Raw genomic sequence first — 27,500 nt, 5'->3', positions numbered from 1 at the left:
GAAATTAATCTGAATTGGATGTGCTAGAATTAGATAGGTTAATCGCCGAATGCCACTTTAACCCCATCTGTGTGGTCCAAGCAAAGTTAAAACAAAGTTAATTTATCTTGTTCTTTGAAAAAATTAATACCCAGTAATGCGCATCACAAAATCTGGTGCTTTTGTAATCTGTAATTAAATAAATCTTCTGTAAATGGCTATTTTTATGTCACCTTGAGTGACTCTCACATGTTTGGACAGATCAAAAGCTTGTTAGATTAGCAAAAATTGTAATGCTGCTCAGTTGATGTCCCTTGAGGTCTCATAGGGCAATCAAGATGGCCAGGAAGTAGCTTAGCTTCACAAAAACACAACTCCCTGTCCCTTTTTCCATTATGAAGAAATCATCTTACAGCAGTTCCCTATCACGCAATAAGCACTAGGTACAGACATATGTTTGTTATTACATCTCCAGATGCTACAAATTGCAATTTTCTAAGCATCAAGATGCAGTCTGCGATTCCAATTCCATTAATTGCTCCTCACAGTCCTCTGTCCGTGCAATGATTGTGCTGAACAAAATCCAGTCACAAGAAATGAGGGGGGGAAAAAAAATAATGGCTTGGACCAAGCCATAAACAATTCCAGCCAATCAACACTGTAGAGTATGGAAGGGATTCCATCATCAATTTCACATTTTCAAATAAACAACCTTCTGCGAAACCAAATCATGCACTGGGTCTTTAAACATAAATGTTACTGCATGCAAAATTTGGTTTTCTAGTAACTTTATAACCTATCTGATTTGTTTTGCAGCATTTTACATTGTTTGCTTGGCCAGAGATATCTGAGCAATCAAAGACCTGTTATAAATTTACCCTGGACTCCGGGCTGTTGTTATTATGTTAATGCATTCAGTGGCCAGACTAGGAATTATACTGGTCCACTACTCTATGGGACCATAATCATTTAGAACAGGTGTTAGCAATAGACAAGTTAAAATTCACTTCACATAATTGGCTCTGTTATTACATTGTAAGTACACATTTATTAACATGTATAATGCAGAACAGCAGTTTCATTACAATATAGTGCACAGTTGTAATGGAATTATTCAGTTTAGTTTTTTGCTTGGACATGGGTCATAAAAAAAGCAGAATGTATACCTTGTTTAGTACAACTAAACATTCAGAATCATGATTTTGAAAAACAGTAAAATCAAGATTGTATAAGGTCCTATACCATCATGGTTCTGATATCCCTGGATCACAGACATTTTCCTCTGTATGTGGTGAAAGCAGCCTCACTTTCAACAATTTCTCTAAAATATAGAGTAAAATGATAATAGGAAGCAAAACCATTTCATTTTCATATAACAATAAATGTTTATAGGATATTTCTAATTCTTGTTGTGACCCATGTAGAGGTCTGTGAGCAAAGGAAGTGAAATTATTCCGGGTTAATTGTTAGCATTCAACATTTTGATCTTTAGTGTTTGCCTAATTCCTTTTTAGTGTTTGCCCAATTCCTTTTTACCAAATTCCTTTTCATTTTCTTAAGATGTTGAGTAAGTGTTCTCGCCTTCCTTTCTTCTTACCCTCCTGTATTTCTTGTCTCTGATTTGTAATGTTTTAATTGGCATTCTTGCAAAGCCTAGAAAACCTCATTACACTGAGATAGTAGACCTGACACCAGAAGTGTCATGCACTTGGGTTGCAGGCAGCTAAAGGACTGCAAGCAATGGAAGTGATGTTGATGGATAGATGTCATGAAAGCCGTAAGAAAAACTGATCATTTGACATGGCTGCCTTGATCATGCTTAAGCTTCCCTTAGATCAATTACTGGATTTATGATCATGAACTCACTAAGAAATACTGTAGATGAATTAATAACAGAAAGGCAGTGGAATTACTTACAGTAAGTTTGTGTTTTGTTTGTGTTTACAAAACAGTCAAAATTTGACATGATATTGGTTTACAAGCATCATTCAGCCTGTTACCATCCTCAACACACACATTTATTTCTATGAACAACAACAAAGTAATGCAACAGGCTTTTTGTTATTGATTTCTTAGTGTTAACTAAGCAGCAATACAAGCAGTATTGATGCACTGTCTTACCAGTGGCTCCAGAGCACCCTATCTGAATTTTCCCTCTTTCTTCCTGCCTGACTGTTCCCACCCACACTGAAGAGGTAAGCATTCTTCTGACACGCTCAAGCCAGAGATATGAAGAATTATCCACTCACAATTCAGAGCTATTTTAAGGCGCACGGATGAGTGTTGAGTCCCTGCGCCGTTTCAGGGCCTGTTGGAGATTAATGACTTCAGACAGGTCGGGAGAAATGAGAGAAACAATCCTGATTGTGTCAGAAAGGATATTACATTGACACATCCCAGAGCTGACAGTTAATATGTTCTGCTTTAGAGGTGAGCTCCAAGGCGTCGTGCACAACCTCTCCGCCCTGATCTGACCATCTCATCATCATGCAGACGAGGAGCAGGAGCAGAAGGAGGAGGAGGAGGAGGAGGAGGAGGAGGCCATTGTTTCCACCCACCTTTTCATCTCACATTTTGGGAGTACTGCATGTCACAGACGTATGACAAAGAGGATTTACACACAATTAGTTGATTTGCATGAAAGCGCATTTGGAAGGGAAGGAGAAATACAGTGTTGAAGGTTGTGGTTTGCAGCAACGGTGTGCTAACATTTATTGACACAGCTCTGACTCTGAGCCAGTGGAATGAACAGTGTGGAGCAGTTTTAATCCACAGAGCCTTCAACTCTGACCAGACATAATGACACAATCAGTGACAAATTAATACATGGCCTCTCCACATAGATCTTTCACGTAGCATAGTATATACATAAATTCCATGTTCCTCCTTTGAAATCAAAAAGAACAGTGAAATATGAGTGCTTAATTACTGCTATTAGCAATCGTGCTGTCAATAGCATGTTCTTTGACAAGCACAGTTATTATAACCCGGTCATTACCGCAGCTCAAAAAATACCACATTGTTATCTTTATTGAGCTATGGAGGTGACTGTAATGTAGAAGCTGAAGGTGAACTGTGAGCTGCAGGTCACCGGGGCAACCTCAACTTCCCTCCTGAATAGCTCAAAACTTTGAACTGTAAGACAAGAAAGACAAGGGGCTAATGTTAAAATGTCAGTGTTATATATTTCTCCCAGCCCTACTCGGCAATAGACTGCTAATGCACATTCTACAAGATCTCAAAAGTCATGTCCACTTCAAATTTGAAATGGCATGAGAAAAAAACAATGTGAGAAATAGATGTTTTGAATTTTGCTAGCGTGTGGAACTCAATGAAGCATGTTTTTTTAGCCTTGGGGACAGGAATCGTAATGGAGCTTCGAGTGAGGCATATGAATGTTGTCAAGCTAAATTGAAGCCAATATGTGTGTTTGGCCCTGCTTGTACACCGCAGCTCTGAAAGCTGGTGGAAAGTCAAGGAGGAAATCTTGTTTTGACTTATTTATTTATTTTTCAACCGTTTTCCACTCAGTTACGGCATCACTTGGTGTCTGTGTGTGTATGTGTGTGTGTGTGTGTGTGTGTGTGTGTGAGTGTGTGTGTGTGTGTGTGTGGAGTATCTCCCCTGGCTCGGTGGTAGGCCTCAGCGAGAGCTCTGTTGGCTTGGCCAATTTGTTCTGCTGGGTGAGTTCGTTCTGACGTGGCGGGAGCGGCGGTGGCGGTTAGCATCCTCCCCGAGCCGTCCTGGCAGCGGAGCCGGCGGATTCTGTTGAGCGCTTCCAGATGGCGCTCACCAGAGCTCAACTCAACCAGCACTCTTCCCCCAAAAAATTGAGCACGGCAGAAATAAAAGACAGAAAAAAGAAGAAGATTGATTTCCTTTGTGGTGTATGACAAAGCATGCACCAGAGCACAGCTCTTGAGATTTACAGAGGGGCTCGAAAAACCACCTCTCACTCTTTTTTTCTTCTTCTTCTTCTCCTCCTCCTCTCCGGATCAATCAGCTCGTGCAGCAACAGACAGTGGCGGAGCAGGGTTTTTATTTGTTGGTGAAGTCTCCTGGGCATCTCATTTGAGAAAGCAACATTTCAAATGTGGCCCCAATGAGCTCCTTAGGAGCGATGGAGTCTGTGCTTTGCCCTAGAACCCCAGTCCTCATGCCTGGATGAAACTTAACGCTGGCCTACTAACTTGTCCTCTCTTTCTCCCTCTCTCTCTCCCTCTCTCTCTCTCTCTCTCTCTCTGTCTCCCCAGACACTTCTTCGAGATGGCCGACGAGAGAGCACTATCAGCACACTGTACATCTCACCCTCCAACATCGAATCGGGACAACAGATCATCTGCCGGGCCTCAAATAAGGCCGTTCCCAATGGCAAGGAGACCAGCGTCACCATCGACATCCAACGTGAGTACACACCCCGCCCAGCTTTCAGCTCTTTGCATTTCTCCGTGCAAGTCCAAACAGTGTTATTCTCTTATTCTATTATTTATCAATGGAGCGATTATGCCAGCCAGGCTGAATGATGATATCCCTCTCTGCCTCAATGACAACTCAAGGAAGTTAATGAAATTGATATACATGACATGATGGTTTGTACTTTTGCGCTATAAACTTTTTAATTTCTATTCAGCCGATTTGCGGTGTAGAATTTCTCCCCCCTTTTATAGTGCACTGATTCATTTATAAGGTCTGTTAGCTTTTCTAATTAAGTTGCCTATTATTTTAGATAGAGTGGGGCATGGGGATGGCTTTGGCTTTCTCCCTTGCAGTGAAATATCACTGGTCACATTTCTCTGCAACAAATGGGATTCGTTTTTTCTCTTTTTTTTTTGTCTTTTGCGAGAGTGCTTCTCTACGGAATCTTGCGTTTGTCTCGGCTCGCTCTCCCCCTCTTCGTCTCCATCAGTCTTCTCTACGAGACCGTGCACAATTCCCTCCCCAAACGCACGCCGAGGGAACCTTTCAAGCAAAACGTTTTCATCCGGCGGAATGGCGGAGAATCTTTTTTTGATCGAGAACTATTCGACATAAGCGAGAGATTCTGAACAAAAAGGCTTTACATCACTCACAGTCCCCCCTTCAACACCATTAACTATGACTAATAAAGCAGAAAATGCTATTTAGGGATCTATGGCTGTTGACGGCTCCATTCTTTTTATTATGTGCTCCACAAGAGGCACTTTTCGGCACAATGGCAGAGCGAGAGCAGGAGCGAAAGCGGAAGGCGAGGGCGTTAAAATGATTAACGGCTGTTTGGTGTTTTGTTTTTCCCTAACCCGCAACCCCTTCCCAAGTTTTCCACGGCTAATCTTTTCTGTTTTTTTTATGCCAAGCACCGTGGCGATGTCGTTCGGTTGCGGCATGGGGGTTTTCCAGAGAGATGGCAGTGTGTTGCCACAGTAATAAAAAGGCGCCTCTGTGATGGCCCGTGATCCACTTCCTGCCGCGAATGCGCCATGTCACACCGACGCCACGAGTGGGTTTGGCGCTGGTGACACAAGGTGATAACTGAGTGGGCGCGAGCGGCGTGATGAATGCTCTCAGACGACTTGGCAGTCCTACCTTCAGGCTGACGGAGGGAGAATAAAAATAAATAGAAGAAAAAAAAGAGAATGGGAAAGAAAGACACAGAGAGAGAGAGAAAGAGAGAGAGAGAGAGAAATGCTCCACACATCAAAATGGTCAAACAAGCAGTAAGACTTTAGCATTCTGTCATACATGTTAAAGCCTCTTTTTCGTCCATCTCTCTCTCTCTCTCTCTCTCTCTCTCTCTCTCTTTCCCCCCTCCCTCCCTCTTTCCATCCCTCCCTCCCTGCTGCTCGGCGGGCCCCGGCCCTGAGGACACTGTTGAGCCAGCACTCACCGAGCTTCTTCAAACTCGCACAGACATCCGCCCTCTAATTAAGCCGCGCGAGAAATCAAACGGACTGTAATTGAACTTTGATTCATTCATGTCGCCGATGAATTTGCCAGGTCTCGTCGCTCCTTAATTTGATTATAGGATTCCTGCCTCAGCTTCCCGCTCACAGGAAGTGCTTAAAATATGCCGGGAGGGCGCATATTGTTGGAGGTTTTCAAAAGCTCCGGTTGAATAGATCGTCTCTACGAGGATTGTTGTGCAAAGCAGCAGGTGAGAGCAAGGCTGAGTGAGGCCTAAGAAAAGAGATACTGTATGACAGTCGAAGCACTACAACAAAACAGGCTTTCAATCCCCTCTAAATAGCCTTACTCTGCACAGATCCTTTGAAGAGAGAAGAGTGTGTGTGTGGTGTGTATATGTGTAGTGTGATATGTCTCTGTGTGTGTGTGTGTGTGTGTGTGATGGGGACGGTTGCTAAGGCTTTAAAACAGAGTGTTGAATAGTCTGTCGGGCCTAAAAGCTAGTCCCAAAGACTTTCCCCCCATCTCGTGCGCAAGTGTACAAACAGGTGTTCCATAAATAAGTGATGGAGGGGACTAGCAAGGTGCAGCGACCCATGCAAGCACCTCCCGCGGCAGGGCTTTGACGGCTCGGCGGGCTCCCATCCCCAGGCTCCTCTGGCCCACAGTCTCGGAACCATTCATATTGATGAGGGACAGCTGTCAGCTCGCACAGGAGAGACAACAGCTGGGGGAACACAGTGGGTGTCTGACTCACAGCTGTAGAGGAGCAGGGCTAGTCTGGAGAAGGCCCTGGGCGTGTACGCACATGTACATGTACGGGCGTGCTGCTCACGTTCGGCTTGTTCTGTTGGCTGCATACACACACACACACACACACACACATACACACACACACACACACACACACACACACACATACACACACACACACACAGTCCCTAACACATACTCATACATTCTTTCTTTCCAAGTCATTTCGTCATAATACACACACACACACACACACACACACACACACACACACACACACATATACACTCTCACTCACCAACACATACTCATACATTCTCTCTTTCCAAGTCACTCACTCACTCTCACACACACACACACACACACACACACACAAACTCACTCACTCAGCGGCAGCCCTCTTTGAAGTGAACATAATTAAGCATTTAACAAGAAGAATTTGGGCCAGCTCAATCACAGGGAAGAGAAACACCCAAATTTGGTGACACAGAGAGAGAATGATTTGCGCTGAATTTCTCCCTGACTCTTTACAGATGACACTGTCTTTTTTTCCCACTCACACACAGAAAGCCATGGGATGTATTACAACACTGCAGATGACGACCTGTTATGCTCTCTTACTGCTGCCATAATTAAATTCAATTCAATTCAATATGTGAACAACAGTGTTGAGAGTGCATTCAAAACACCACAAAAGCCCCAGCCCAGTCTGTAGCTGAATAAATCAGGAGTTAAATTGACTGAATGATCTTTGCAGGTATGACCGAGCATCACAAATCTTTTCTGTTACTGCGATATTCCTGACTAGACATAATTACACAAGCCATCGCTCTGTCTGCGTCTTTCAAACGTCTGTTGTGTTTATGGCACAAGTGTTCTTTTGCCCCTGACACCAAGGGCCATCCATAAATGGAGGACACAGGGGCAAATCAATGAAGGTCCCAGCTGAATAGCCGCCGTTAGCTTAGCTAAGTTTTTTTATTTTTTGTGGTGGTGGTGGTGTGCTCCTGAGGTTAGATGCGGATTCTATGAAGAGGAGATGGAGACGGAGGTAAAATGGAGAGGAGCCATGGGTCCTGTCCTAGTTTATGGCCGTTCCCTCTCTCTCTCTCTCTCTCTCTCTCTCTCTCTCTCTCTCTCTCTCTCTCTCTCTCTCTCTATCTCTCTCTCTTTCTCTGCCTGCCTGTTTAGGAAGTCTCCCCGGAGTGTTCAATATTAGGCTGAGCTTTGATTTATTTATGCAGCTGAATGGGAGGCACTTACACAGGGACAGCGGGACGAGCAGAGGACTGATAGCGATCTGCTGTCACACACACAGCAGAGTGATATCTACTACCAGGGGATGAGGAAGCAGATATGAGTTTGTGGGTGTATGTGTGTCTTAGAGCGTGTGTTGATGTGTCACAATATGTGCGTGTGTGTGTGTGCATGTGTGTGTGTGTGTGTGTGTATGTGTGTGTGTGTGTCCATGTGTGTGGGCCTTCGGGTGAATGTGCGTGGGTGGGTGTGCATGTCTATCTATAAGAGCTTTTGTAATTGTGTGTGTGTGTGTGTGTGTGTGTGTGTGTGTGTGTGTGTGTGTGTGTGTGTGTGTGTGTGTGTGTCACAAGGACGGAAGCCGCCAGGCACATCTGGTGTATTTGTACTTGTCCTCTTGTGCCTTTCTGCATAAAACCTCTTTAAAAGATTGTCACTCCTCATTTAAAGTTGACTAATTGAGTGCTTGGTCTAATACGATAATGTCAGTGGCAACAAAAGTAATTAAAGACCTTTTGGATTGTGCTCCCAACTTGGGTAATTCCCATTCCGTGCACTTTTTAGCTGAGAGGCCATTTTCTCACAGATTAAGTGCCCACCCTAAAATTAGAGCAATTAATACATTAAACTGGACACCGCTTTTCAGTTTAAACCTGTCAGATTCAATGCATTTCCAGCACTATTTCCCCCCTGTCATTATTGTAATGCGTTTGCATTAGAATCACCTCAGCATTTTTTGCGCGAACATAAGTCCTTACAGTATTATCTGACTGAGGGGTTAAGCGAATTAGCATCTAAATATGCCACTTACAGTGTTTCCAAATTAGGTTGTGCATATGAAACAGGGAGGTGAGTCCAGACCACACACCCCAGGTCGGCTCTAGACGTGCAAATGCAAGTCGGCAGTAATTATTTTGTGTTATCGAATAATTCTGGTACTATAATAGTACGGTGCATCATGCCACTGTGTACCACAGACACAGACAGGGTTTTTTTCCCTTAGTCTGACACTAATGAATAACCATTCCCATTCTTTGTGGTTGTTCCCTGTGGTCATTGCCAAGCAGTCCCTGGCTACTGTTTTTCTCTTGGTTAGAGGAGAAAAGTAAGCAATAACAGAAGCCAAGAAAACAAGACTATAGCTCTTGTCTTTCATCTGCAATAAAATTAGTACTGTAAATAACAATAATAAGACAAACATCATTTTGGTGTTATGTTTCTGTAACTCTGTTCTCAGATATAACTTAATCCCTATGAAACAACAAACAACTTGACAAGACAAATACTGATAAGTAGATGCCAGATAATTAATTGGAGATTAGAGTTCTGGGCAGTGGGAAGCAACAGTGGTTTGTTAAAACACCACACCAGAGACACAAGCACAGTGAAGATTTAAAAAGTGTGCTGTGTGCAAGGTTAGACATTGTAACTGTGTTTGAAGTCATGGTGTGAACCATTATCCTTCGTCTCTCATTTCGAAACTGGAAACCACTAGTAAAACAGAACCGCATGACCTACAGTAGCTGGCTATGGCTTGAGAAGCTTATTGAGATTCTGTGCTGAGGAAAGTATGGTGGCCTTTGAAGGTCAGAAAGGATTTAATTTTGATGTCTGGGTGACACTGAGAGACAGTGTAGTTTTAAAGGGTAGGGAATGTGTGGGTGAATATATTTGTCTGAATGACAGATCTGTCTGCAGAGGTTTGGATGTATTTTCACCTCAACAGAAATGTAGATCAATACAACAATATCACCGCCATTACAGTCATTAATAACAGTAAGCTTTTTATTTGTTTATTTGTTTTGTTGTCTGTCTTGTATGTCTTGGTGTCACGGGTACGCTGGCGACTACGCCGCTCCGTCCGGCATTTTTTTGTATTTGTTATTTTTTAAATGTATTTGTCTTGTCTTGATGTCATGGGTACGCTGGCGACTACACCGCCCCATCCGGCATCTTTTGTCTTGTTGTTATGTGTCTTGTTTGTGGAGCGCTTTGGATTGCACTCTGTGCATGTTAAATGCGCTTTATAAATAAATCTGACTTGACTTGACTTGACTAAGCATGGGGGGGGTTTCACATGGACCCTCATTGGTGCTTATTCATGGTACCCTAGTAAAGATGAACGGCCATTTGGTAATGTGGTCTTTTTACGATCCACTATGTAATAGTCACTAAAAAGATCAGGTACTATTAAATAAATATAAAGTAGAATTTTATCATTAGCCATTGTTCTTAACTGCAACCTCAGGTCTTAGGAAACCCGAGCCCTTCCTCCAAATCTGAGACTGTTAGATCTCTTTGTGTTCCTAATTTTGAACAGATGGTTCGGTGATTGTTTATGATGGCCCATCAAAATAAAGTTGGCCAACGTGAATGCTTGCCTTGAGCGCCCAGTCTTGCCTGGTTGTGTAATGTATTCAGGCACACTCTCCATAGCCCAAGCTAGTGATCACAAGCAGTATCTGAATGTGTGCAATTCAAATCAGCTAGCAGAGCAAAGGGAAGGTGCCATTTGCTGAAACTAATTAATGCAAGCTATGCAGATGTGTACTGTAGATGAGGCAGGTGCTCTCTCTCTCTCTCTCTCTCTATCTCTCTCTCTCTCTCTCTCTCTCTCTCTCTCTCTTCCTCTCTCTTCTCTCGCTCCTCCTCAATGCACAAGCCTCTTTTTGCCAAGCGGTTAAGGCTCTCTTGCTTTGATGTAGTCTCATAATATATTGTGTGCGTGTGTATGCATGTGTGTGTGTGTCTATGTGTCTGTGTGTATGTTTGTTACACTTTGTGAACAGCTACAGTCTCAGCTCAACAGAAACGAAGGTCACAAAAACACACACACACTTACACACACACACACACTTACACACACACATTCATATATTTTCAACATTCTTTCAGCAAAGCGGAATTTTTAATTAATGCCGCTCCTTACTCCACTCTGTATTGAATAATCAGCTCGAGCAAGAATCTGTATCTGTGTCACAGCCTGAATATTGCGATCACATATGCGAATAAGGAGCGATACATTATGAATATAACCCTCAGCCCAAGTGTTAAGCTCTTAAATCAAGATGGCACGGCAACCCAAATATTGAAGTCAGCCCATGTACTTTGCTGTCAAACGCTTTTGAGTTGTGACAAACAGATCTCATAAACGGGGAGGATGTGTGTGTGTGTGTGTGTGTGTGTGTATGGGGGGGTGGTGGCGGATGTGTGTGTGTGTGTGTGTGTGTGTGTGTATGGGGGGAGGGGGGGGGGGGTGGCGTACTCATTGTGAATGTATGAGCGCCATGCATGCCCAGGGGGTCTGTGTGCTAATCAAATGTGGGTCCTCCAGAACCTCCTCCGCCTCTGGAGGGTGCCGCGTGCCGCATGCCTGTGTCTGCTCCCAGCAGCTGTACAGTTGGGGTCGATCAGCAGTGTGTGTGTGTGTGTATGCTCACACCCACGGGGATTAGCCATGGATGCCTCCCGGAACACACACACACACACACTGTAATAAATGATAAATAAATAAGTAAGCAAATAAATTTAAAAAATAAGTAGATAAGTAGATAAATAAATAAATAGGGATACAGACATCAAACCTGGAGGCATCGTCTCCCTGTGAACAGCTGGCAACAATGACCCAGAGAGATTGGAAATTGAGCTTTAAGAAAGAGGAAGAAAGCAATTATGTTGGCAATGCCGCAGCAACTCCGGAGCAACTTGGCCGATTGTTCAAAAACGCCATCTGGTTCTTGCTTTGAACTCCCGATCAAAAGCTGTCAGCGCACCACTGTCTTTTTCTTTCGCTATTTTATCCGTCCGCCACCACCACCTCCGCCACCACGCTCTGCTCTCACACCTTGTCCTGTCGTTGCTGCTGTCACACCGAACTCTCTGTTTCAAGCTTTACCCATCCCCAACCCCACTGCGCCTTTTCCCGCTTTCTCTAGATAAATGTGAGGAATTAGCAGCCTTGCATATTGATAGTCTGTCACGAGGCCTCAAATGGAGCCTCCAGACTCATGCATTTATGCATCAAAGTGACAAACAGACTCCTTTATTAAGTGGCTGTCTATCACAGAGGCATAGGTCACCAACACAACTGCATGTCGTCTCAGAATCCAGTCACAGAGTCTCTCACTCTCTCTCTCTCTCGTTCCCTCTCTCACTCTTGGGGATGAAGGCTGGGTACTGGACAGCCATCATCCCTCTCTTCTCTCACTCGGGCCTTTAGGGACCACCCATTCATTTTTAAGAGCCAAGAAGTCATCCATTTCATTACTCAAGACAAAAAAAAAAAAGCGAAATTGGTGGCACGGTGCCACAGCTTTTCCTGAGAGAGACCCCCGCTCGAGACGCTTCACTGGGAGAGGGTCACTGCTTAAAAGACTGGCAGAGACTTGAAAGTATCCCCAGGCCTCATCAGTTATACAAAAGCGACGTTAACGAGGGGCGCAGCCCGGAGAATCAGTGCGGCGGAGGTTTCCTCTTTTTCTTTTCGTACCGCATTCACTCAACGCTTAACATCAAGGTGCCCCACTGAGCACGAGGTGTGTGCTGTGTGTGGTGTGTGTGGTGTGTGTGCTCTGTAGCGCACAGGGGTTTTATTTCTTCCGCTACATGAACAACGCACACTGGCACAGGTTGCCACCGGTGCTGCCCACCTTTCTGCCCGCCCAATTAACCAGCGCTGCTACTACACACCTACCTGGCTGGTAGGTGCCTGGCGCAAGCCCCATGCTCCCTCTCTAGGGCCGACGGAGGTGTGTGTGTGTGTGTGTGTGTGTCTGGGGGGTAGGAGAGAGAGAGAGAGAGAGAGAGAGAGAGAGAGAGAGTGAGAGAGAGCTGGCACAGGTGTGGTTGTGAGTGGGGGACAGAGGGAGGGGTGGGGTGGTTGGGGTTAGTGAGGGGGTGTCTGGAGCCCCAGGGAGGGGCTCAGTGCCGGGGCAGACATGCTGAGAGGAGCAGATGAGAGGGAGGGATGGCACCTGGACCACCCTCCTTCTGGGGCCCAGTGGCAGCTGAGCTCACCCAGTCCAGCTGTGTGCCTGCAAGGCACATACTTTGAGCAAAGAGGAAGTGCATGCACACTTGCACACAGACACACACACACACACACACACATACACACACACACACACACACACACACAGACACACACACGCACACTCACACACACACACACACACACACACAAAAACAGACATATATATTGTAGGAACAAACAGACACTCAGATACACCTACCTCCATATTTTGCTCTCTTCCCCCCGATAGCACTGTCCTCAGGGGGATGTCTGCGCGCCACAGCCGGCTGTGCCCGCTCTGTCTGCCAGTGGCTGTGTCCAGTAGCCCTGCTGCCAGCCAGCCTACATGGGGCCAGTTGAGATTGCATTAGTGTAATTGGACACAAAGCACATGGATACAGGAGCTCTTCCAAACGTATGGAAAGCACCTGGAAAATGGAAAAACTGGCTGGCTCCTGATATCCCATCTCTCTCTCTCTCTCTCTCTCTCCCTTTCTCTCTCCCTCTTCTCCCTTTCTCTTCCCCTCTTTTCCTCTTGAAATATCCACGGCCAACACAGACACACTTATGCCCCCCTGCCAACCATGCACTTCCAATATTCATTCCCAGTACAAATACAAAGACACTTTTCAAGCCTGATAACTAAAGTAATTCTCACAGATGTCATGTCATGTCATGTTTGTGACTGACAGTCAGATTATGTTTACTTCTTACTAGCAATTACAGTATGATAGATATTGTCTTGTTTGTATTGTCAATTTATTGGTAACACTATATAATAATGGTACACTATGACGCATTGAATTTAGAAGAAGTGTCGTGGCACACTCAGAATTTCAATATGCAGTAATTTTATTCGACCAACGTTTCGGCTTGCGCCTTCATCAGGGTCATTTTCACATACAACATAGTCATTCAGGATTCCTTTATGTTACACATGAGTCTCTTGATTGGACAGGTGTAAAGGTGTTAATTGGGGGTGTGTCAGGAGTCCATTCACAAATCCACACTATGACGCATTACCTAGGCATTAACAAACAACTGACTTAATCTTCTATGTAGCATTGTTCCCTCATGCATACACACTTGTTCAGAAACAAAATTTTAATGTTTTCGGAATTCATGATGTGTTTATCATTAATTAATTAATTCATCATGATTCATGCATTAGTTAAGCAATATTTCAATAGGAATTTTACTCTATCCTTTTTTCAAAGTTACTCACAGTGTCTAACTAATCTTATAACCACTGAATACTTCTAAATAACTGGTTTGTAATCAACGTTGTACTTCATTTAGAAATGGAGAAGCATTTGGAAAGTATAAAAATATAATTACAAAACATTATGACTTTATTAATGAGGAGCAAAACAGTTTAACTTTGCTTCTGAATGACTTACTAATGTGTATTAATTTGGGAACAATGTTTCCTAAATGGTTAACTAACAGTTAAACAAACAAATGTCTAACAAACATTATTATAATGTGTTACAAGTTTCTGAATACTGTTCTTGCATATGGTTGCGGAGAGTACAGAGTGCAGACAGTGTCCTTTCTTTGTAAAATATGCTCGATGGTGTTTTAAGCCCCCACCGTCGACTTCAAGGCAGTGCTGCAACCGTCGACTTCAAGGCACCTAACCCTAACCTTAACCTTAACCTTAACCTTAACCTTAACCCTAACCCTAACCCAGTGCTTTCCATGCACCGCTGCCTGGAAGACGACGTTGGAGGCTTAAAACACCAAACACTGTAAAATATTTGGAGCTGGAGCTATACAGCGGTAATGAAGAGATCCATTTGTACATTGTTATCCACCATTAAATTCACGTTTTTGCAGTGAGTCATTCACTGAGGAAAGTTGCATACATGTAGACAGTTATGCAGTGCAGGGTGGATAATGACAACGTTGAACATGACAGCAACAAGTGGTGCAAAGCACCCATTGTGATTTTCACTTGTTTAAGTGGCACAATGTGTGTGCCTTTGTGTGTAGAAAACAAACAGCATTACAGAAACCGAAAGGGATATTTAGCAGTAATGACACACATCCTGTTTCACACAAAAACTGTTTACTCACTTTGCATGTCTGTGATTCGAAGCTTTGTTTGAAATTGTGGTCATTTGAGTGGTTGTTTTTTCTTATGTCTGTGTAAATGAATGTTCTCAAAGCAAAAACGCTGTGGCAATTAATCTCCATTTTCAAACAAGCTATTAATGGAATGTTTTTTGTTGTTTTTCTGATATGTTTTCCTGCCTCCCTTTAATGTCAACTGTAGACAGCAAAATTAATTACTTATCCTGTTATTTAAAACACCTGTAATTTTTTTTCTTTGATCACAAAGCCCGTCTCCCATGCCTCATAAGTTGCAGCCTGTGAACGGCAAATGAGTTTTCAAATGATTAAGAGTGTGGGCAGGCTCTTGACTGTATTCTCTCTCTCTCTCTCTCTCTTTCTATTCTGTGCACAGATTTGCCGTTGGTCAACCTGTCGGTGGAGCCACAGCCAGTGTTAGAGGGCAACCTTGTCAGATTCCACTGCTCCGCCAAGGCCAATCCCCCAGTAACTCACTACAGGTGAGCAACTGTGTCCTGTCTGTCTGTGTTATTCTCTCCATGCTGTGAACACTTTTACAGTGTTCTCTGTAGGGTTTACAGCATCCTGGGACTTTTAATAATGGAGTGGTGTACACTGAGGTGTAAACCGCAGAAAATTTTGGGTTTGATATATCATGTAGATGCTGTAGACATGTTTCTCATTGTGTAATTTACATGTGTCAGTTTAGCCATACATATTCCCCTAGAAACAGCTTGAGACAAAAATGACATGAAGCATTGTGTAACCATCCGCCGTAATTGACCTCCCAAGCTCTAAACAGTCGTCTCATCATAGGTCAGGTAAACGTACTGTGTCAGAAACATGTAAACCTAAAACCTACTTTTACTTCTATTTAAGCTCACTGTTTCTAGGAGAAAACTCAGGAGGTAATAAAGAGATATCTTACATGTCGGTTTTTTACTGGGATATTACAGGAGCTCTGTAAATGATAAAAAAAAACAATCCAGATGTTGCTGGTGCTGTGCTGTGGTTTGTGTGTATTTGCTCTGCAATCTACCTTCTTTATATACCTGATAGACTACCCCCACATTTGTCATGGGCTGAATGACATTGTCATAAAGATGAATCCTATAGAAACTGTAGAATTGTAATCCGTCATTTATCAGTGTGCACTACACTTCACCATGGCAGTTTACAGAGCTTCTGTTACACTAGCTAAACTCAACTCTTAAAATGTCATAGGGGATTCAGGGCTACTTATTTATTCACCTTTCTGGTTATGAGGAGTCAAAGTCAAGTCAACTTTATATAGCGCATTTCATACACAGAGGTCATTCAATGTGCTTTACATTAACCTGGTGCTGTAAAGGTTGGGAACACAGTTGAAGTCTCGGGCTAACACAGCCTGCCTGTTTGCAGGGGATCTGCCGATGGTATTGGACTGTTAAAAAGCTGCCTGGTTATTGCCATTGGTCTCTGCATACTTGCAGGGAGTGACATGGTGTGGAGATGGTGATGGGTATTCAGGGGAGTTGGGGTGGGGTGTTGCTTCCACATGTTCACAGTCTCCATTTGACTGCTTAGGTAGTTCACTTTCCACAGTAATTCCAGCAGTGTCCATGTTGTTATCAACATGCGTCAGCCAAATGTAATGTAATGTAATGTAATATCAGACACTGGTGTGTCAGCATAACTCTTCTTTTCTGATGGCGTCTCCACAGCCTTGGTAGGTGATATAGATTTCTGCAGCATTCCAACATAATCTCCTCATGCTCATTTGTTCCAGTGGAATCAGTTCCATGCTCAACATAAAAGTCTTCAAGATGATTTATATACATATTGTACAGTCTATTGCCAGCAGAAACCAGATTTCTGTATAGGAAACATCGCACACAGCCACAATGGGCCCTCAGCCAGTGGGGGTGGTGTCTCTATCTGATGCTGCCGTCAAACTTGCAGAGAAAATGTTTCCTTTTCACAGCAAATAGGCGAGAATGTGGAAGAAATATATATAAAAAAGTTATTTATTTCCCACCAAGCCTAGCTTTCGGCCTTGGCAAAGGGTAATACCGGGGTGATTTGTCAAGACATCCTTTTCTTTGTGGGTTTTTAAAAGCGAGTGAGGAATAAGTGGAGCAAAATCAATAGAAAAGGGAATTGCTCGGCAATGAATCCAGAGGATGTATTGGGAAAGCGAATGGATGTACAACCTACTCACCGGTAGCAGGAGAGAGATACAGCAGGTCCATCCTCAGCAAAGGGACCTTGCCCTTTTAAAATAACATATCAGAGCGAACTGGGGGAGGCTACTGATTTGCCCTTGACACGGAGTCCTGATGAAACCTGACGTCTTGACACACGCATGCTGGGGCAGCAAGAGGACCATTCACCAGTGGGGGAGATGACATCCCCACAGGGCTGCGAAGCAAAGGTGGGAAGACTCAGGAAGGAGAGTGAAGAGAGAGAGAGAGAGAGAAGAAAAAAACAAAAATAACTCAGAGTACCCTTTTAGGGCCCATTTAAAATAGTGAGTCACATCGCAGCAGATCTCAATATCCTGCATCACAATATCTTTTTTAGTCTATCACATTTTTATAGTGTTTGCAAATATTGACTATGAAGATGATGCAGGACACCCCACACCTAACAATCCATCCAACCTGCTGCTGTACACCATAACACACACACAATGTCGGCTGCAACTCATGGGGGGAAACAGTATTAAAAATGGAAGGATGAAAACAACCATATGTCATCCCAGCTGTAACAGTTCCATTCACAGCTCCATGGCTCTTCCACAGCACCCCCAGGGAGCAGGGCCGTTTATCCCCTCTTTTGTCCACTGCGTCTGGGGAAGAAGGGAAGGGCTATCAAAGAACCTCACTCTATTGCTGATCTGGAGGACATGATGATGTGACATTAGTAATGTTACCCTAGCAAAATGAGTTGTGAAGCATGTGTACGCAATACCCAAATAGTATTGCCTCATGGTAACATACACCATACAGTATGCTTTCATAGTAGTATTAGAAGACGAGACAAAAACCAAGCATCTTGTCTAATAATCACCCTGGAAACATGAAAGAAAGCATCCTTTAGTGTTTCCCACATTTACATAATAATGCTAAAGTAAAGGTAGAAGTGAAGTTATTAGTACTTCCTAGAAAATCATTAGTCCTCATGCGTCATTCCAATTAACACTAAAGAGTAATTAAAATGATGCGGATGGCCTTTAATGATGCTCCCTCAGGCTGCTTTGCAGTAGGCCTTTATAGGTATAAGTGATAAGGTAATGTTTTCCGTTAGGATAAAATGCCATGTAAAGGATGGTGTCAACATTTCAACCCGTCACTGTGGTAGAGCCAGATTAAATATGAGTGTAATATGTCACTGTTGACACTGTGTTGAATGTATATTTGAATTGAAATACTAATCATTCTTCATGACATCTCCATCAACTTCAGTCACTGGCAAAGGGCCGATAACAAAGAATAATAACATACAAAAGGGGGGTGATGCAGAGCTTTTTCATTATTATTTTTATCCCCATGGTACCTTTCCCTCGTAATATTGACAGCGGAATATGTCCACAAGTCAAGACAGTCGGTGCAATCTTACTGAATCATTAATGTATTCCTGTCAACAACTGAAACTTTACCTCCTCTGTCACTCATAGAATTCATTGCGGCTTGTCTCTTTTCTTCACTATCAAACCTGACATGACAGCATGCCACAGCCTGGGATGAATGCTGTCATCATCTCTATACACGGGCCTTGTAAAACCCACATGCTGTATACATTTGCACTTATGTTTTGAAACGTCCAGTTGAACCTTCTGAACAGAGAACACTCTCCATTATCCAAGGCTAGTGCTCACTTTCCATTATCTAAGGCTAGTTAGTGCACAGTGCCCATGGATTTCAATGAAGAGACTGGGGAGTCTGACTGAAACGCAACATATCCAACAGAGGCTTTTAACAAGGCACTAGCCCCGTCTCACGTTTCGCCTCCTGAACAAACATTTCCCTCCAATCCTCAGCAGACTCCAAATGATTATGTTGCCGTTGCCGCTACCGCCATCGTTGTCATTGTTGCCATTAGTCGTTCTGCTTCTGTACGCAAGTTTCCTCCACTGCGGCGACATCTCTGTGGTGGCGAATGAAGAGGCTCTTTTTTTTCCTCGCTCTCCATCTGTAACAGGCACCATGCTTTGTTTGCCGTGCGTTTGATGTGTGCACACTTAGGCACCAGCGCCGCCGCCACTGCTACTCCGCTCCCCACGTTTGTTTGCCGCCGCCACCGCGTCTCCCTGGCGACCCTCTCCACGCAACCCAAGGCCGCGCGCCGTGATTCATCTGTTGACAGGCGCCACGGCAACAAACAAAACAGCGTGGACACAGTCAATATCTCCAGCAGAAATTTAAATCTTCTGCATGCTGGCCAAACACTAGAGTGATTTGGCTGTTGTGCACCACAAGGACTTCCATGCTATGATGTTGTAAGGGAGAAAATACAACAGACTCGCAGTGCCCCACTGTGTTTCTATTGCCAGACATGTAATCAGACTTTAAATTGAGAGGTACCAGTCTGACAAGCTCATCCTCCTCACACACATCTTCTAGCCCTTAGGAGAATATTAAAATGTCATTCAAAACCTTGAAGAAAGACAGTGGAGACAAGAGCGAAAAAAAACAAAAAACTCAGTCAGCTCTATCAAAGGCGTCAGTTTATGTTATTGCATTCCCTCTTTAATATTGTGTGTGCCACCTCAGAAGATAAACTACTCAGTTATTTGAGATGAGACTTTGACAGAAGAGACAGCACGTATTTACCATCAGTTTATTTACCGCATGCTGTCAGCATGGACTACTGGTTGGATGAACTCTGTAACCCATTAGTGGAGCCATCTGAAAGGTCAGTAGGTGCCACACTGTTTGAATCCAGCAAATGATAATACATTTTTAAAGATGATACATGTTACACACACATACAAACACACACTCACACACGTCACACACACACACACACACACACACACATACATACTCTCTTTCACATACACTCGGTCTTGACAGTCTGACATACACACACATACACAAACTCACACACAAGGGATATCTCTATACTTTCCATCTGTATTCATATTCCTGAGTAGCGTTTGCCCAGGCCGTTAGCTGTGGATATGAGTTAACAGGCTGTGTTTGCTCGCGCTGATCTTGGATGGAGACCAGCTCATAATTCACACAGGCGTTTTAGCCTCAAATGCTGGAGGAGGAGATATCAGCACTGAAATAACGTCTCGGCATTCAGACACCCCTGCCCTCAAACCATGATAACTTCATTTTCAAGAGGACAGTGGCTTGCCAAGACTGCTAGACAGAGAAAGGAATGCTACACAGAAGGCAGCCTTAGGTTTGATTATATACATCCAGCTACTCCCATGTGTATCCTCACATTCTCACATACAGTTTTTCCCCATCAAAGTCCCCTCTTTACAAAAGTGTTCTTAGAGAGATGGTTTTTGAATGTCAAGGAAAAATTCAGCGTAAACAACTGCTACAACCTCATAAATGTCACATTAAATGCTTGGAAGAAATTAATGAAAAGAAATTATCATTAATTGGAGCTATTTTTAATAATTCGAGATGCTTGGGTTGTAAATTAAAATACCTTCATGCGTCATGCTTCTGTGAGTTTTTAGCATCCCTGGGTTCTGGTTTGGTGTACTTACCTAATTTCGCAAAGTCTTTGATGTTCAGATAAAGATGAATGTCTTCTGAGTTTCGTTGCATCAGTGAAGTCTTTCGTCTGCTCTCCACCGTCAGCTCTCCAGAGCAGGTGAGAAAGCCTTTAATTGGCTATTAGCATTCCCCCATAATACAAATTAGTGTGTATGGGTGGGGGAGCCAAGAGTACCCATCTGCTTTAAATTAAATATTTTTAGAAACACAGGTGTCCCTCTGTGCAAGCAGTCTAACATTGACAGTCTCTCTCTATATGAAAGCATGGGACATGTTAGCCAGATCTTAGCAAAGGCTATCCAAGCCAATTACAGCAATGCTCCTTTTTAGTAGAATGAAGGAACATATCTTCTCCTATTTAGTTGACTCTGCTTCAGGGGTGTCAGTTGTTTCTGACACTAATGAATTGTTCTTGGGTTGTCCTTTGGCGTAAGGGACCGGTTTCATTCCTCTTCAAAGACGTACCTGGATTTTTTTTTTTTTAGCTCGCAGTCAGTTTGCCAAGCGCTCGCTCTGCCTTAGTGGAGAATAGCAGCTGCTGAGCATTTCAATTTGTCTGAAAAGTAACAGGCCCGGACAAACTCCCCCTCCCTTCCTCCCAGTTCCCCCACATTCTGGTTTTACAAATGGCTTCTGTCTCTTCTGTCGACGGGGAGCCATCCGCAGCAATGAGCGGCGAACACAAGCGGTGACAACCCCCGAGAAGCATCGCCTCCCCGCGTTTTCGCGGCACAGTCTACCTGTCACCGGCATGCCTCTGTCTGCAACACAAACAAAAACGTTACTTGCCGTGGCCTGCATCAATTTATTACCGTCAGCCTCCTTTATGGTGCGTACAGTGAATGTCATTTCGATGTGTTGAGTGGGGGGGGGGCCTAGCCTATTTGTCATAGTGAGATTTGTTTTTCTTGGTGGTCCTCCTCGGCCCACATTGACGGGAGATTGAGCTGCCTGCTCCTCATCCAGCCAAGAAACATGCTGAAGCAAGCACAGATCCCTCACTTCGCTGGGGCCCCTCGTAAGCGTGCTCATCTCCTGGTGGCCATGTGTGAGCCACTGATATATCAGCCGTTCACTCTCATTTCCAGGGCCATCGTGTTATCCTTTGCTTGTTGATGCCCGCCATGGAAAGATGGGAATGGATGTGGGAAAGGGGAAAAAAGAAATAGCTGTGCTTGGCATTGCCTTAGTAATCAGAGGCCTGCCTCTTGAGTGAAGTGTTTGTTTTCTGACTCCCCTTGCGCAGGTTTGAAATTCGAACAGCTGCACGAGCCGCAAAACACCTGCAGTTCTTATTCCACAGGCACTTATGCAGATCCCGCTTTCTGATCAGTCGTCGAGATGCTTCCGGCTCTAATTAAATAAATTTGTCCAACTAGTTGTACTTTCTGCCAAGAGCTCTCACCGATATAATCTCTGAACCACGGCAGATCTCTACCTCTCCAGGAGTGCACAACTTCAGCCAAATGGCTTGGCCCTGACAATCAATATCTTTTTTTCTCTGCTGTTCAAAGGTGGGCCAAAGGAGGCAGTATAATAAAAGAGGTATCGGGTGACACCTACGAAGTCGTCGTAGATCACTCATTCTTCACCGAACCCGTCTCCTGTGAAGTGACCAACCCCCTGGGCAGTACAAACATCAGTCGCAATGTGGACGTCTACTGTGAGTGCCCATCGACTGCCTTCAAGCAGAATATGTTTAATTGTGTTGTTAGACCGACTGCTAAAACAGATGTTAGCTCCTACTGTGCCAACACAGTATGTTCAGTCTTCCAGATGTCTTTTTTGAGCATGTTGATATTGTGGGATATTACGATATGTTTAAATATGTGTTGTAATTATTTTCTAACCCTCTTTGGACAGTTGGGCCTCGCATGGCCACTGAACCACAGTCACTGCAGGTGGACCTGGGGTCTGACGCTGAGTTCAACTGTGCCTGGACAGGCAATCCCTCCCTTACTATCGTCTGGATGAAACGAGGATCTGGAGTGGTAAGTTTATCCTGAACAGTAAAATTCAGCTTGCACTGACAGTTGTGTTGGTAGCTTTTCTATTACAGATTCAGTGTTCAATTCACTTGAATCAACTGTTGAAGAAATATACTTTAATTTGGAGATTGCTTAAATTACCAAATTACCCTCTTGCTGTGGAAAGGCTTCAAATTACATTTAATGCTCTAAGCTGCCAAAAACTTCAAAGTAGCCTAGCATTGCTTTCAAAAGCTAAAAATACATAACCTGCTGGATATGTGGAAAATTATTACAGAATAAATGTCTTTCAAATGTTTCCTGAAGTTTAAAGTTGTATATTGACATTATGCATTGGGAAGTGCTGTATGAAATGTGGAATTAGTTAGGGGGAAAAAATTATATTCAGAAAATGGATGTAATGGCCATATGTTCACTTAAGCTAATCTGTTTGCCAAATGAAGATAGCACAGCACTCTCCTGGCATCCAGAACGTCCTGATTCCGCCGCTAAACCCAGCGAACACACACAGGGTCGTTTTTTGAAAGACTCTAAAGGCTCCATTAAAGGAACGATTTATAACCTTTCCGTTTTGTTTGTGTCTCTCTACCATCACGGTGGACATAAAAACCTGAATCCGCTGCCCTGCCACTGTGAAGGTGAAAGCAGCCAACTCATTCTTCTCTCTCTCTCTCTCTCTCTCTCTCTCTCTCTCCCTCTCTCCCTTCCTCCTGCTCTGACTGTCATCCACTTTGAAGTCCCTTGCCCCCCCCCCCCCCGCGACCAAATTGGATTTTAATAATTAAAAAGTGCCCCTTTGAGGGTCTAACTGGAGTATGGATGGGCTGTGCTCTTTTTGTGTAGAGCAAAAGGTTTTGAGAGGGTGCTGGACTAATCGTTTTTTCCTCTTTCTTTTTCTTTTTATTCCTTTTTTTTGGGGGGGGGGTGATTTTTGACCTCCTCTCTCTCACAGGTCCTGAGCAACGAGAACATCCTGACTCTGAAGGCGGTGAGGCAGGAGGATGCTGGGAAATATGTGTGTCGTGCCGTGGTCCCTAGGGTTGGCGCAGGCGAGAAAGAGGTCTCGCTCACGGTCAATGGTAAGCACAACAACGCGACACATTCAGGGGTCAAGGAAGGCAAGGGATTGGAAGGGAGGGGAGGGGAGGAAGGCTGGCTAGAGTGTTACTGTGGTGCTATGAACATGTAGCACAGTCGATGATAGAAATTCACCTTCTCCACCCCCCGCCCCCCCTCACACACACGCACACACACACACACATACACCTTCCCCCCCTCCACCAATAAGCCCACAGGTCTCCTCTCACCCCTCACTCTCTCCCCCAGCTGCCCCTCCATAAATCAGATGTAATCACTGTCGGCAGGTGGAGTGTTGGCTCCCAGGCGAATGAGATGACTTCATAATGGTGGATGACTTCATAATGAAGGGTGCCAGAGACTGGCGGACCACTCACCTCAATAGGACCAGCTGACCCCAGTGACCCCACAAGGGGTCGCAGGTTGCAGGGGGGTGGGGGGGGGGGTGGATCTAATTACCCGATAATAACAACATAACACAGACATAGTCAAACACCCCTTTATTTATTTATCCCGGGTGCTGCAGACAAATTCTACACTGTCTGGGAGTTGTTTAATCCCGGCTTTATTAGATATATACAATGGCCAGAAGGCAAGCCCATTACGCTTGCCTTCCCAGCAGTGGGCTAGCAGTTTTTGAAGCAGGCTGGGAAGAATATGCTTTAATGTTGATTAAATTCCCTGCGAATGGCAGGAGCCTGGTTTTCTTGGGCAGGGACTGACTAATGAATGCCAGTGAGGAGAAGGAGACCCGAAGCCTCTCAGACAAATGGCTTCATTACAGCCGTTTGATATTCAAGGCAGCGGACATTAGCAACACAGCAGCCTTCACTCATGAAATTTACATGTTTTTTTTTTTTTTTTAAAGACAAGAACGCTACCTCTCTCCCTTTCTCTCTCAGTCTCTCTTGCTGTCTGTTCTTCTGTGTCTGATGGATACTGGAAGGCAATATTCTGGAACAGGGAGGAGACTGCAGGTTTTTGTCAAATCTGGCTACACTGACTGGAAAGATATCCTGAACCCCTGCTAAGTGCTGTGAAATAGCCCAGCTCTCCTCTTCTTCAGCAACAATGCAGAGCACGCTACACAGATTGGAAGTGTGTGAAAGCAAAGCCCCATTTCTCTTTTTTTCATCTTCAAACAACCCTTGTGATTCTCTATTTGACAGGATCTCAAGTAGTCTTAGTCAGCACAACTGTACCGTCTAACCCCGTGTTTGTGTGTGTGTGTGTGTGTGTGTGTGTGTGTGTGTGTGTGTGTGTGTGTGTGTGTGTATGTATGTGTTTGTGTGTGTCTGCATGTGTGTGTGTGTGCGTATGTGTGTGTGTGTCTGCATGAGTGTGTGTGTGTGTGTGTGTGTGTGTGTGTGTGTGTGCGTCTGTGTGTGTGTGTGTGTCTGCATGTGTGTGTGTGTGTGTTGGTGAGTGCTGGGGACACTGCTGTGGTGTACAGACGGAGCTCTGAATGCTTAGAGCAAACACACCGTGAGCAATAATGAAAACAGCAGCAGCACTTTATCACCGCCAGTCTCCCGTGAAACATCTATTTTGATGTTTGCATCTGTTTGTACCCAAAAATGGCCAGTTAAGATATTTATGCGTATGGCTCTGCCAACTTCTCTCCCCATTCCCTTTTCTTTCCCAGATATAAGATTTTCAGTATTCATAATTCATACAGTTACTGCTCAGCGGTGTAGGACAATAGCTAGTCATGTCTAATTTGTTTAAAAAGCACAAAAACACAAATAGGAAAATATTGATAAAAGCACATTGTTATGCTTGTTTGGTCCCTGCTGATTTAACAGCTGAATGAGTGTTGTTTTTCCTCTCGTTCACCTTATTCTCTTTGTTTACATGCATCTTTGTTTTGCAGCCTCTTGGCCTGGATCTGTCTGTGACATTACAAAAAAAAAAAAAACACCATCCTTTTGTTCCCTTTAAATAATTGAAATTCTCCCCCTCTTCACACACTCTCTCTAACTTACTGTCTTTCTCTTACTATCACTCTTTCTTGCCCCTCACTGTCTTTCTCTCTTTCTTTCTCTCTTTCTCTTCCTCTCTCTCACTCTCTCTCTCTCTCGTTCTCTCTGTTTTGAGCGTCTCCTTCAGGCCCATCAGATTGTGCTTGTGCGTCTTTGATGTGGCGCTTGAGAGGACAGGGCTCTCCTGTGGCTCGCTGTTGATTGTTTTAAGTCGACGAGTGTGTGTGTGTGTGTGTGTGTTTGTGTGTGTGTGTGTGTGTGTGTGTGTGTGTGTGTGTGTGTGCGTGTGTGTGTGTGTCTGCACGTGGCATCGGCGACGGCAGCAGCGTGCGCCTGCTTCGCTTCGCGCTCCCCATCCCCTCATCAACCTGCCCGCCTTTGACAAGCCATTGAATTCAGGCTGCGCTGACAGTAGCGGAGCGTCGTGACTGATGACCACGCTTCTTCTTCTTCTTCTTCTGTTGATTTTCTTTTTTTTTTTGGCGGAACCTTGATCATCTCACAGAAAAAAAGAGAGAGAGAGCGAGATAAAAAAGAGTGGAGGAGTGAGTTGAAAAGAGGGCAAGAGAGAGATAGAGAAAGAAAGAGAGAGAGAGAGAGAGAGAGAGGGAGGTGGGGGGAGTGGGGGAAAAAGAGCAAAGAAAGCAGGCCTGACGAAGAATGAGGCAGAGACGTTGAAAGAAGAGGGCAGCGTGAAGGAGTACCAAAAAAGGAGGGAGGGTGAGAGAGGAAGAGAGAGAGAGAGAGGGGGAGAGAGAGAGAAAGTGCGGGAAGCGTGGCAGGACGAGGGTCTTTACCGGAATATTCATGAGGCATCTGATTGCCTTTGTGCTCCCGTTGCCTGTGCCCGCCTGCCTGCCCGCCCGCTTGCTCGCTTGCTCACGCTCGGCTTCTTTTCATGTGAACAATTAAAATGCATGTGTTTAGAATTTGTCAATATCACTCTTCCTCCCCCTCTGCATGTCACTGATAGTCAGCTCTCCCACTGCGCAACAAAACACAGACAAGAGAATTGGAGCGTTCCCCAGTGCCTGGCGTAATTTAATTATAATCAAATAGCTGGTAGGGGGAAGGAGTTTACAGCCCAGACCTAATGGATACATATTGCTCTGTGGTGTTGAACAATCCACCGTGATTGTGTGTCTTTTCATGGCTTGAGGCTCTCCCATCATGGAAGTTGTATGAATCCACAGGCTGTCCTAACAGACGGGGTATCCAAGGTTAGCAGTGAGAATGTGGGTTTGTGAGTGTGAGTGCTTGTTTGTTTGTGTTAGTAGGACAGGGTGTGTTTGAATGAATGATAAAGACAAATAGGGGAAAAAAGATGGGAAAGCCAGTAGTGCAGTACAGTGTGTGTGTGTGTGTGTGTGTGTGTGTGTGTGTGTGTGTGTGTGTTTCTGTCTCAGGGTATAGAAGGATATCAGCCCAAACATGGGAGGAGAGTGAGAGATTGATGTTCCTCCCCTGGTTCCGCTGTAAGCTCTCAGTGGGTTTATGTATTCATTTTATTACACCCCCCCACCCCCACCCCTCGACTTTATGTGCTCAATAAATTAGCATTTCATTTCTGGCACAAACTGGCGCTGCACACACACAGATAGCACCTCCACCAATTAATAATAATGGAAATTAATGCCGATAAAATAGACACACGGGACAGGGTGCTGCACTCCAGCCTCTCTCGCGGGCGCTTTGAAATTGAGGCATTAAATGTCACTCCTCCTTTTTTTTTCGACGCCGACAACAATCTGTCGCTTATGCAAATGGGGCAGAT

At 44.3% G+C, this 27,500-nt stretch overlaps 1 protein-coding gene across 1 annotated transcript in view; it reads left to right on the top strand.

Annotated features, from left to right (window-relative positions):
* The window catches only part of kirrel3b (kirre like nephrin family adhesion molecule 3b), a 59,998-nt gene that overhangs the window by 21,108 nt on the left and 11,390 nt on the right, over window positions 1-27,500 (top strand). Inside the window, exons 5-9 of the mRNA XM_076281702.1 lie at window positions 4,233-4,383; window positions 15,351-15,456; window positions 22,194-22,342; window positions 22,543-22,670; window positions 23,620-23,746. Coding sequence (XP_076137817.1) covers window positions 4,233-4,383; window positions 15,351-15,456; window positions 22,194-22,342; window positions 22,543-22,670; window positions 23,620-23,746 — 661 coding nt within the window. The remainder of the gene's footprint in view (window positions 1-4,232; window positions 4,384-15,350; window positions 15,457-22,193; window positions 22,343-22,542; window positions 22,671-23,619; window positions 23,747-27,500) is intronic.

The sequence above is a fragment of the Alosa pseudoharengus genome, unplaced genomic scaffold, assembly GCF_046254945.1.
Source record: "Alosa pseudoharengus isolate Yale_2024_CS ecotype anadromous, Long Island Sound unplaced genomic scaffold, YU_APseudo_1.1 YU_APseudo_1.1_scf_13, whole genome shotgun sequence".
In the NCBI taxonomy this organism is placed as follows: Eukaryota; Metazoa; Chordata; class Actinopteri; order Clupeiformes; family Clupeidae; genus Alosa; species Alosa pseudoharengus.
The sequence above is the reverse complement of the archived record's forward strand: the minus strand, read 5'-3'. Positions and strand labels throughout refer to the sequence as shown.